Consider the following 13,097-nt stretch of genomic DNA (forward strand, 5'->3'; position numbering starts at 1 on the left):
TGCGTGACTGTATACAGCTTGATGAGTTTGGAGATAATTATATGTCCGTGAAAACATCACCACAGTGTATGCCATAAACATATCCCTCTTTTTAATCTCAGTGTTTGATACTTCAATGTTGCTTAACAGGTGTTTTTCTTATATTACTTGCATATTAGTTTGTGATTTTTTTTAGTAGTTTATGAAAGTACCTGTTTTTCTGATTTTTTAATATGTCTAAAACTTTTCTTTGGTTGCCTAATAGAAACTATGATTTTAGAAAAAAATGGAAATTAATCACAATAATTTATTAAAAGATTTTTTACTAACTCTTTTTTTGCAGGTCCACTAAGCTTATGTTTCTACTCTTAAAAAATTAATCTTTTGCTTTTTTTCTAAATAGGAATTCAGAAATTGGTGTTAGCAGGAAGAATGGGAGAAGCCATTGAAACAACACAACAGTTATACCCAAGTTTACTTGAAAGAAATCCTAATCTCCTTTTCACATTAAAGTGAGTTTGTTTAATAAAATGTTATATTTATTATATATGTGTGTGTTATATGTAACCAAAATTATTTTTGTTTTAATAGTTTTAATTTTTGTTTTACTTTGTTTCAAATATTTACATATAATTTTGTAATATTAACACATTTAAGTAATAGGTTATTAAAAAACCTTTTGTGTTGAGGACTAGAAACAGATGGCATCTTTTGCTATGTATTTGCTCTTCTATCATTCTGTCTCTTTGTTTAAACCTGTGAAAATCTAATTTAGAAGATGGGTATCTAGTTTTTCTCCTCAAAGTAACTTACTGTAAGCCTGTGGCATTTTTAAAAGTTGTGGTAAAAGATACCTAATATAAAATTTGCCATTTTTACGTGTACGGTTCTCTGATAGTAAATCACATTATTCTTCACCCATCCATCTCCAGAACTTGTCATTGTCCCAAACTGAAAGTTGGTACCATTAAACAGTAACTCCCCATTTCTCTCCCGGCCCTGCTCCTGACAGCCACCATTCTACTTTGTCTGTGAATTTGAATTTGACTAGTCTTGGTACCTCATGTAAGTGGAATCATAAAATATTTGTCCTTTATAGCTGTCTTATTTCACTTAGCATAGTGTCCTCAAAGTTCATCCATGTTGAAGCATGTGTCAGAATTTCTTTCCTTTTGAAGGCTGAATAATATTCCGTTATCATTATGTATCACACTTTGTTTATCCATTAATCCACTGATGGATATTTAGGCCGCTTCCACTTTTGGTTATTGTGAATAAAGCTGCTATAAACATGGGTACACAAGTATATGTTGGAGTCTCTGCTCCCAGTTCTTTTGGGTATATACCCAGAAGTGGAATTGTTGAACTATATGATAATTCTATGTTTAAATTTTTGAGGAAATTAATCTTCACAGTCCCATAGTTCTGCACCATTTTACATTCCCACCAACATGTACAGGAGTTCCACTTTATCTACATCCTTGCCAACACTTATTTTCTATTTCTTTGTTGTTTTTTAATAATAACCATCCTAATTTGGCATTTTTTATTGGTCTTATGAATCTTTGTTATTTTAAAATTCAGGTGTTAATAAGCTTTAGATTTCAGCTTTTTAAGCACCAGAAACCCTTTGTAAGCCAGATGTCAGAATTGTTTTGCTTTAGAGTAAAAGTTTAAATGTGGCCCATTTTGTTTAAGAGGTTGCCCATGGGACTGGGGCTAAGGACAGGGTGGGGAGTAAGGCTCTTACTTTGTATGTATCATGTGGACATTAAAGGACATCTTGTTTTTATGGACTATTTGAATTGCTACCAAGTGCAAATATTTTGATTACTTTTAGCTTAAAAGCGAGGGTCCATTTTGGTTTTGTTTATTATAGCTACAAATAGATTTTCATTTTCTTAGTAAATCTTAATTAATGGAGATATAGTGTCTTGTGCATTATACCCTCATTTTTCTGGAAAATTTTTAATTTATTTTAAGCAATACAGTATACGAAACCATATTTAGTATTTTTAGCATGCTAAAAGGCCAAACTTATTGATAAGTATAAGTTCTTGTTTCCTTTCAGAAATCTGTTGCTATTAAATAAATAAACAGCCATTTGAAGAGTATCTAAGTAAATTTTTCTTTTCTTTTTTTAGAGTGCGTCAGTTTATAGAAATGGTGAATGGTACAGATAGTGAAGTACGATGTTTGGGAGGCCGAAGTCCAAAATCTCAAGACAGTTATCCTGTTAGTCCTCGACCTTTTAGTAGTCCAAGTATGAGCCCCAGCCATGGAATGAATATCCACAGTCTAGCTTCGGGCAAAGGAAGTACTGCGCATTTTCCTGGTGAGATTCTATCTTATGGCATTATCTTTAAATTTGACCCTCCTTTGTCTGCATAGCTGTTTTGCACATGTGTATACTTGATCTCAAGATGTTCTGGAAAAAAAATTGTGGATGGATCAGATTTATGTATTTTTAGTACCAGGAAGTAATTTAAAGAAGAGCTGTTTCTGAGAACAGGTTATTAGCAGATCTTCATAAATGAAGGTCAACATTCCAGTTTTCTCTAGAAATTAAATCATAGCTATTTGGTAATGAAAAGTAATTGTGTGTTTTAATAGAGTATAAATGTAAAAGCCATGACGTAGCTGTCATATCTTATGCCACCAATCACCACACCTAGCTGGGCTGTCTGCTCTCTTATCCTTTTCTCCGCTGAGCTTCTTGCAAGTGTCTGCTCTGCCCAGTTCGTTTCTCTTATCCCTTTCTTGGCTTACCAGTCTGCTCTCTAAGGCCTTTGGTATTCTCTTAATTAAAATTCTTTCCTTACTTGACTTTTATCACTTCTGCCAGTTTATTTCCGATCCTTCGCAGTCTTTTTCCTTTGCTTGTGTCTTTAATTCTGTTTTCCCCAAGGTATTATCTTTCCTCTATAGGTTTAACTTTCTAAAACAGAAGTCGAATACTATTTCCTCTCATAGAGTAAAGTAACACCTTTGGTTTTTCTCGATCAGCATATAACTTTCTACCTTACTACCTCTCGATTTATTGACATCACCATCCTGTACAAGGCAAATGATTCTCATGTTTGTATCCTTAGCCACCACCCTTCTTGACTATCACGCATCACCTCAGGCTCGGACAGATTCTTCGCCTCAGTGTGTTTGTATGTAAAGTGGGGTTATGATAACACTGCCCTCCTAGGGGGGGTTGTCAGGATTTAATGAGATCCATACTTAAGCCTTAAATAAACATTAGAGGAGGTGATTGTTAGAGCTCACAATTAAGTATCCTTATATTCTTTCAAAGAGGTATCCATTTGTTTACTTACTTAAGTAGTCCATTGCCTCTCCTACATTTTAAAACTTAAAGACAAAATCAGAATATGGTACATTGTTTACAACCTGCTAATGAGTTAGTGTTTGTTTCTATTTTCATGAAGGATCTTTTTCTTCTCTTTTTCAAGGTTTTGAAAGTTGTAGTAATGGTGTAATATCAAATAAAGCACATCAGTCATATTGCCATAGTAAACACCAGTCGTCCAATTTGAATGTTCCAGAACTGAACAGTATAAATATGTCAAGATCACAGCAAGTTAGTAACTTCACCAGGTAAGTGGTTTCCCTAGCTTTGTGCATTACTTTAAGCAAGCTTATTATGGTGTCATCATTTTTAATAATTTGGAAAAATTGAATTAAATGGCCAATAGTGGGGGTCTGGGAGTTCCCAAGCCCCCAGAGAATAAAAGGGTAGGGAATCAGTTCCCAAAGCTTTTCCTCCTCGTGGTATGCACATAGGGGCTTTCCTTTGTTCCTTCCTCTTACTCTGCATTCCCCCTTCCCTCTAGTGGGGTTATAAGGACAAATTGAGGGCTCTGCATTCTAGTCTTCCTGCCATCTGTTAGGTTTCTAAGTTAAGGCACAGTAGTATATTTAACTGGTAATGTTAACATATGATAGGTTTACAACTGTTTTTCTCTTTGGGTTTTTTTGGTGTAAATGTTTAGAATGTTTCCTGAGTTCCAAATAACTAACTTTGCAAAGCGTCTTTTTTGAGAGTCTATCTTTAAGTAGCTTGCATAGAGCAGATGGTTAAGTCATTTAGTAAACATATAGCATGAGGACAATATTGAGGACCTGTTGGATGTTGGATGTCAGACATTCTTTTTTTTCCCCAGTAATTTTATTTAGATCGTAATGATGTATAACATTTTGTAATTTTGGGTGTGCATTATTATTTATCAATTTCTGAATAGAGTTCATCGTGCTCACCACCAGTAGTCTAATTTTTGTCTCTCAAACATTCTGTTAGGCGTGGTCTCTAGAGGACTTTGAAGAGCTTTGGGAGGAAAGATGTCTATATCAATATACTATGACATATTCAGGTTTAATATTCATGAAACCTAAAGGGTCGTGAAATGTAATCGTTTGAATTGAATACCAGTGTGTGAAAGTAAGTTCTTATGAATTCAGCCTGCCCAAATCAGCCGGAATCTGAATCTCATTTTGGTTCAAGACTAGTGGAAGAACTTTTTTGTTCATAAAAGTAATGATAGATTTTATTTGTTTGGTGTTCGTTCGGTCTTATGGATTGGTCACACTTTATCAGTGCAGTGCCAAGATTTCCCATTGAAGGGAAGAGAAGCTAATTTTTACCACAGAATCTTAATGGAAATATTATTCTGGAGAAAGTACATGTAAAACTTTGTATTTACAAATTTGGAGATTAATCAGAATTTCCAAATTATCTATCGTAAGTAACAAAAGTTTACTGAAGTAATGGTGCTGTGTGGTACAGGTTATAAAATGGTATAACCAGGTCTACAAAAATGGTGTGCAAAGAATGGTAGAAAAGTGACTGTCTTCACTGAGAAGGGCAGGGTGGTCTCACAGTAGAGATGACATACTGGAAAACACAAAATCAGAATATTGCAGTAAAAATTATGTATGGAAACTTAAAAAGTTAGGCCTTTACTACTTTATAGTACATGAGTACTTTGTCGTTGGTAGAGGGTTCTGCCATTGTTTGGGGGTAGGGATTGCAGTCGGTTCATGGGTTTTACTCTGAAATACTGTCCTCATGGCAGGAAGTTGCTAAAGAGACCTCTTATTACCTGAATGCAGGGAAGCAAGTTTAACGAAAGGGGTTGATGACACAGCATCCTCCTTTGTGCACAGTACAGCAGGAGAAGAAAGGAAGGCCGCCCGGACTGCTAAACAGTAACACTTATTTTATAGTTGGTAATGGCTTTCCTTACAAAATATTGTGAAGTAAACAAAGATGGTAGTAACTATTAAAACCATTTTACAGATGTAGAGCTGAATACCAGAAAAGTAAATGACTTCTTTTTAAGGTCAATAATGAGTAGCTAGTAAGTTGCAGTACTGAGACTGCTGCTCAGTGTTTCTAACTTCCAGACTGGTGCTTTTTCCGTTGTACTTCCCCCATCTGCAATGCTCTTCTCCCCACCCTCCCTCCCTCTCCATCCTAACATCTGTTCAAGCTGTAAAACTCAAGTACAGGTGTTACCTCTTCCAGGATGTTTTCCTTGGTTTATATCCCCGTCAAATATTGTGTCACTCCTTGTGGTTAACTTTCATCATAGTACTCATCCTCTGTAATAGAGTAACGTTATTAGTTTTTTATAGGCTGTTCATTCCTCTAGGGCAGAGGCTGTTTCATTAGATCCTTAGCCCCTAACATGGAACATAGCTCAGAGGCTTTAAATGTGTGTTGAATGAAAGACTCCCTCTCAAATACTATATTGAATTGTCAAAAATACGGTTTAGTATATTAATAAGACCACTAAAGGCTGTGATCTTAAGGGTTTCCATTAAATTAAACATTATTTCTAAAGTTTGATTTTTCTTACCAATTCTCAAAATTTATCAAGGTAGTAAACAAGCTTTTCTGACTGACAAGGAGTCCTAGGGCCATTGGCCGCTTCTTCCTAGACCTCTGTGTCTTTTTACCTTGTAAGTTTTACTGCTGGAAGTGTGTATGCATCCAGGCACCCACATGTGAACTCCCACATGCACCGCAAGCTGTTCCCCAGGGGTTACCTCCCGTGGCACTGTGCAGAGGGTGGTTTTTGCCCATCTGCATTCAAGGTTTTTTCCCTACAGATGAATATGCATTGCTTTTTTAATGAGAAAAGGTCAATTTTATTTAAATATTTCCTAAATTTTTGTGAAGTGTCCTTCTGTGCCATATAATCATTACCTCGATCTTCATAGGAGAAATCATAAAGATGAGGTATTTACCGTTGCATGGAGTGTGCATGGATCTGAAGGACGTATACTGACAACTTCAGTGTGTCCAGATGTGGTTACTGGCATGTAGTTTATTCATTCAGTAAATGTGAAATGAGTGAAAACTAGAAACACCTAAGATTCCAAGACAGCATTTTTAAAATTAAAATTCAGCAATACTTTGGGGCTGGCCCCGTGGCTGAGTGGTTAAGTTCGCGCGCTCCGCTGCAGGCGGCCCAGTGTTTCGTTAGTTCGAATCCTGGGCGCGGACATGGCACTGCTCATCAGACCACGCTGAGGCAGCGTCCCACATGCCACAACTAGAAGAACCCACAACGAAGAATACACAACTATGTACCGGGGGGCTTTGGGGAGAAAAAGGAAAAAATAAAATCTTAAAAACAAAAACAAAAAAATTCAGCAATACTTTAGAATCGTTAGCCTAGAAGAAAGTTCACGAGAGGAAAATAGTGTTGGGTGCTGGAAAGGTATGAGAGGATGAGACCAAGTAGCTTTTAAGATTATTATTTATCTTTGAGAGAGGGTATATTTTTAAGTAGTGAGGACAAATTCCAAAATGTTAAGATTATTAAAGAAAAAATTGTCTAGAAGCGAACTGAATATGAGGGCAGGAAAGAGGTGAAGTGGGTTCCAGGAGCCGTTTGTTTTTGCGAGGTTTTTTCCCGACATGTGAGAAATGAAGGCTGGGGTGAGGTGGGGGGTCTGGGGCAAGAGTTGATTACAAAGAATGAAGAGCAGATCTGAGTTTGAAAAATAGTGGGAAGTATGTGCTGAAATATGATCTCTCCATATTGATAGAAAGTCATAAAACCACTACGTTTAAGTACTTGTACTGTTTTTTTCCCCTTATCTCCAGGAGTACAGATTTGTTGAGAGTCAGCTCCATATGTGGCTTCAAAAATATTCACGATTTAACTAAATACCTTTTTTGCAGATTGCTGTTGCCTTATGAAGTCAGTGTATAAGTAGGCTATGTAGTTGAGTAGTAATTTATTTTAAACTAAGCTGCAAGTATGCTATTTCTAAAATTAGGTTTGTTTTTTCGTTTTCAGTAATGATGTAGACATGGAAACAGATCACTACTCCAATGGAGTTGGAGAAACTTCATCCAATGGTTTCCTAAATGGTAGCTCTAAACATGACCACGAAATGGAAGATTGTGACACCGAAATGGGTCTGCAGTGATATTTCTTACATTTTTAATAAAAAATGATGACTACAAGCTTATGTTTTTACTTGTACTGATTCACAGACGATGAGCATAAATCAAATTTAAAGACGTATGTGCCATTGGATTTGACAGTGATACATATTACTCCTCTGAAACTTTCTTGTGAAGTGGGTTGCTAGGGAGAGTAGAGTTTCTTTTCAGTGCCTTCTGAAGTTAAGATCTGAACATACTGAACACAATGTTCTCTGCTGAACTGTCTGTTTCAGCGCACCTTCAGTGCTGTCATTAATGCAGCAGTACTAACCTGTTGCGTGGAGATATGAAACGTTTTTACACTTACTTCGATACAGGCAGTTAAGGCCAAATGGGTAGAGATGATTTTATAAATTCTAATCAAACAGAATTTCTTAAATTCATTTAATGTGAATATATGTGACTATGCATAGTTCAGTATCTGGCACATAGTAGATGCTTAAGTATGACTCCCCTTCCCCCAGAAAACAATTATGTAGCTGAAAGATATATTAACATGCATGATTTTACTTTGTTGACAACTTGTATAGTAAATTGTACCATAAAGTTAAACCATCAGCAAGCTTTCCCATCAATTGGAGAGTGAAAATTGTTGACGCTTATAAATTCTTGTCAGAATTCCATGACATTAGATTTCTTAGTATTTTAAAAGATATTTATTCAAATTGTTTGAGTATATATAAAAGAAACTACTTTATAAATGCAAAGTTATTCTTATATTATTTATACAACCACTTTGTTGTTGAGGATTGTGTGTTCCAATGTATAATTCACTCTGTCAGGCAAGGAGTTGGAGTAAAAGGCAGCCTAGGTTTACTCAAACAGGTCTCAGCTACCTCCATATTCAGAGTAATGTAAGCATAGCGATTAAGAGCAAGAGTTCTAGAGCTAGATGACCTGGATTTGAATTCTGCAACTGCCACTTACTAGCTGCGTAACCTTGGACAAGTACTTCAGAGCTCTGTGCCTCAGTTTCTTCATCTGTAAAATGGGTGTCATAATAACTGCCTCATAGGTCATTGTGAATATTAAATGAGCTAATCTGTGAAAAGCTAATAGCACAAAACAAGTGCTTAGTAAATGTTAACTACCATCATCAACACCAATGTCATTATTAGTAATTTCTATGTTATTATTAGTGATTTATATGGTTGTTATTGATCAGTGTCAAGATATATACTATAGAATTATTTTCTGCAAGTATATTTCTAAAAGTGGTGTAATTACCCCTTTTGATTAGTATAATATGGTATCTTCCGTGTTTTGATTGGAGTCATTTAGTCTCTCTTAGCCTCCAGGAATCATTTTATTCCATCTCTGTTCTGTCAGGTAAAGCAGCCTGAGAGGCAGCTAGTATTTTTTTTAGTATTGCTTAATGTAGTTTTAGAGAGTTGTGCTTAACTTTTCATAAAATCTTCTCTGACATATAGGTACATCCTAACACTGGAAGGTTGTCACCTGATTTTCAGCTGCATGCTAGATATTGGATCCTAGACTCTTGAGACCTAGATAAAGTATACCTTTTAGCTGCAAAGTTCCATATTAAATTAAAAATAAGTTTGCATATTTAGATGAAATATTAGGTGGTAGTTACTTAATGAAACATCCGAAATGTTGTAAGCAATTTATGTTCATTTCTCCATCGTACCCCCTTTGGTCAGGTAGTAAGATGCTTGTTTGTTTTGCCCACAGAAGTTGATTCAGGTCAGTTACGCCGCCAGTTGTGTGGAGGAAGTCAAGCCGCCATAGAAAGAATGATTCACTTTGGAAGAGAGCTGCAAGCAATGAGCGAACAGCTGAGGAGAGAGTGTGGCAAGAACACAGCAAATAAAAAAATGTTGAAGGTAAATTTGTTTTCCTTGAAAAATTATAAATGTCACAGGAACTAGAATGTAGTTTTGTAAAACATTGAGCAGTGCTAGGAATTCTTGTTGGAGCACTTGGACATGAACTCCCCCTTGGCCTCCTGCGCGTTCGAGAGCGCACACGTTTGATGGGGTCGCTGGCTCTGCTCTAGGGACGAGCACTGGCCTTGGAGTAAAAATGGGGATTCAGTCCCAGTTCTGCCGCTCACCAGTGTCGTGTGCCCTGTCTTACTTTATTAGTTTGAGTTTCTCAGCTGTAAAATTGGCAGAGTTACTAGGAGAAACGTGACTTTGCCGATAAAACTAAATTTGAGATATTTTTATTTTAGTCAACAGTGCTCAGGGTTGCAGCATACTGACTGTATAATACATGGTCTTCGTTTTGATGGTGATTGCTGAAGGACTGGGTCATCTTTCACAGTCAGAATAATTAAAATACATTTTCACATCCCTGCCGGACTGATGTCTGTGATGGATAGAATTTCAGCAGTTCAATAAGTTAGCCACAATTTTGTGTAGCAATTGAAGAGGGATGGATTTTCCGCACCATAAGTCAGCGTTGCAATTAGTTGTATAGACGTGGTTTTCCTATTCCTCCAAGTCCCACCGACCTGTAAGCCTAGAAACATTAACCTTGCCATTCTTTGTTTTGTTGTTGTTGTTGTTTTGTTCTGCATTCGGTTGGGCTCCAAGTTGATTCATTATGAACATTTTCTCTTGAATGTTTTAAAGAAGTCCAGAAAACAAAGAGGAGGTGGCAGGTGATGCCCTTGAGACTGATGCTTGAGTGTGGTAGGAAAGGGCACGACTCCTGCCATCCCTTCCTGACCCGCAGTGAGAGTTAGTGCACCAGTCACCACGCCTAGGAGCACCAAATATGGCAAGAGATCAAGAATAAAATAGCTCCCTGCACCAGCGTTTCAGTACAGCATCTGTGTGGACAGAACGTATCTGTCTAGGAGGGGTGAAGGAGCCACCTGTATACACAACCAAGTATAGGCACGCTGTCTTGTGTTTTCAGCCATTGTGACAGGAAGAAAGGTGTATTCACCATATTTAGTACTTTGTCTAACGGATAGCTATTTCTAAGGTCAACCCTGAGCTAACCCCCAAAAGAAAAGGGTAAATTATGATTTTTATGCTAAGTAAAAGAAAATTAGTGGATTATGTAATTTAAGCAATTTTTCATTTATAAAGTCAAATCAGGCATTCATATTTTTGAAAAATGGCTGTCCACATTTGCCATTTAAGATTGTTTTTTGAGGTTAGACTGTGTCTTTCCTTACCACCCCACCCCTTAAATACCTCTAATGCATATAGCACCTGGGTGTTAAATACATGTTTATTAAATTGAAGTCGAATTCATTTGAAAAGTATAACTGATTTTTCTAGATTGGAAATTTTCATCACAACGCAACTTTGTAGAACCTTTTCTGATATCAGGAGTGCTAAGAAACTTAATTCTCAGACTTTATTATTATGTTCTTTTAGGTATCTAAAGTTATCCATTTGGGAAGCTGAGTACTTCTTTGCTAGGTACTCAGTGTGTTTAGGGCAGAGGTTCGCAACCTTTTTGGTATCTGGATGCTTTAAAAACCATTGAAGGGGCCGGCCCATGGCCGAGTGGTTAAGTTCGTGCGCTCCACTTCGGCGGCCCAGGGTTTCACTGGTTCAGATCCTGGGTACACAGATGTGGCAATGCTCGTCAGGCCATGCTGAGGAGGCGTCCCACATAGCACAACCAGAGGCACTCACAACCAGAATATACAACTATGTGTACTGGGGGGCTTTGAGGAGAAGAATAAAAAAAAATGTTACAGTAGTCTCGTGCCTTAAAGCCATATTCTACCGCTGTCTCTCAACTTGCAACCATGGTGAGCACAGTAATTTAACTATTTGAATTAAAAACTAAATTGCTATGTTTTCAACAGGATGCATTCAGTTTACTAGCTTATTCAGACCCTTGGAACAGCCCAGTTGGAAATCAGCTTGACCCAATTCAGAGAGAACCTGTGTGCTCAGCTCTTAACAGTGCAATATTAGGTAAGTAAAGCCAAAAAACACAGCTTCGCATAGATTCTCTGAATATTTGAGATGGTATTTGTGTTGGCGTTTATATTTTGGTAAAATCATAAGGGAAATGTTTTCTACATTTTAAAAATTAAAATTACCTTAAAATATAGAAACCTTCCTCCATTATCTCAATTCCAGATTAAGTAGATTCAAATGGAAGAAAAACAGTACATTGGGGTACTTCTTGGGATGTTTGGAAAACGTAAGTTTTGGTGTGCATGTATGTAAGCATTTCTAACCTGAGCCACCCACATCACAGCTCGCGCCATGCTTACGATAGAGGCACAAGGGACTTCTAGGGGGCTTCTGAGTGCCCTGTCAACACCAGCCCTTGGAGTCAATTATATTTGCATTAAAGTTAAGCATATTTAAGTACATGCCCTCACCAAATAAAAAGGGTAGGGGAAGAGCAGGATAGCAGTTTAAATAGGCTTAGCCAGGGGGAGAAACTGGAACTTGCTGTGCCCCTTGTTGGTTGCCATTCCTCTGAGCAACCCACTGTAGCGTATGTTGTTGATGTACTGAACAAATACACTCTTTATATGAATTCTGTAACTGTACATTTTGTGCATTTAAATATAAAGTATAGGGTTGACTGTTTACATAAAACTTTTAATTTCTGGGCAATTCTTTTCAAACGTAATTTAGATGAGTGATTTTTCACCTGACTTTAGACTCTAACTTCCCAGGTAAAATGGGACTACCAGTTTAGAAATTTGTTCTGTGCCGTTTAGCTCTGTCAGGTTTGGGGGCTTTTAGCAACATGTTTCCAACTATTGTAGGTATATCAGCGCAGTGCCACAGAGAGTAGACTAGAGAGTATTTACACAGGGAGACTCAGAACAAGGGTCAGGGCTCCTATAGACGGAATGTAAGAGAAGCAATTAGAAGTATTCAGGGGCCGGCCCCATGGCTGACTGGATAAGTTTGTGCGCTCTGCTTCAGCGGCCCAGGGTTTCACCAGTTCGGATCCTGGGCACAGACGTGGCACCACTCATCAGGCCATGCTGAGGAGGCGTCCCACATAGCACAGCCAGAGGCACTCACAACCAGAATATACAACTATGTACCGGGGGGGGCTTTTGGGAGAAGAAGGGAAAAAAAAAGATTGGCAACAGATGTTAGCTCAGGTGCCAAAAAAAAAATATTCTGATTTGAGCCTTCATCTCTTTCTTTGCCCTTATCAAATTCATTATTCATTGTGTGTAAAGGTCTAATACTGAAGTTTTGGACTAGAGTAGTGTCTTGTATTATACTTTTCTTGAATTAAGAATTTATACATAATAAATAATGTGAATTTTCTTTGCTCAATGTGTTGTATTTTCCTTGGTTATACGAAATTCATTTAGCTCTACTGGTGAAAATAAGAGTACTTAGTAGCAATGCTTGGATTGTAAGGCAGATTATGGTTTACTATAGTTGTCTTGTTGAAATTACATTATAGGTAATTAAGAAGCCCTAATTGCTTTCTATTTGGTAACACTCAGACTTGGAAAGAATTTCTGAAGAAGACAGTTTTTTATATCATGGGTTCTCGACGGAAATTACATTTTTTAAAATTAAATTACCTAGGACATTATCCAAGATAGATATATGTAGGCTTACATACTGTGCTATCTATTATGTAGGTTCAGCTATAAATAGTGCTTAAATTTATTACATTAAAAGTATATAATTTCTACCAAATTAATGACAAAGATTGTTAAATCACT

The 13,097-nt window shown here is 37.1% G+C and overlaps 1 protein-coding gene across 1 annotated transcript in view; it reads left to right on the plus strand.

The window, feature by feature from the left end:
• Positions 1–13,097, plus strand: part of RANBP9 (RAN binding protein 9) — a 92,788-nt gene that overhangs the window by 77,257 nt on the left and 2,434 nt on the right. Inside the window, exons 8-13 of the mRNA XM_014849548.3 lie at positions 383–491; positions 2,124–2,314; positions 3,438–3,582; positions 7,296–7,417; positions 9,140–9,291; positions 11,244–11,355. Of these exons, the coding sequence (XP_014705034.3) occupies positions 383–491; positions 2,124–2,314; positions 3,438–3,582; positions 7,296–7,417; positions 9,140–9,291; positions 11,244–11,355 (831 nt within the window). The remainder of the gene's footprint in view (positions 1–382; positions 492–2,123; positions 2,315–3,437; positions 3,583–7,295; positions 7,418–9,139; positions 9,292–11,243; positions 11,356–13,097) is intronic.

The sequence above is a fragment of the Equus asinus genome, chromosome 8 (assembly GCF_041296235.1).
Source record: "Equus asinus isolate D_3611 breed Donkey chromosome 8, EquAss-T2T_v2, whole genome shotgun sequence".
NCBI lineage: Eukaryota > Metazoa > Chordata > Mammalia > Perissodactyla > Equidae > Equus > Equus asinus.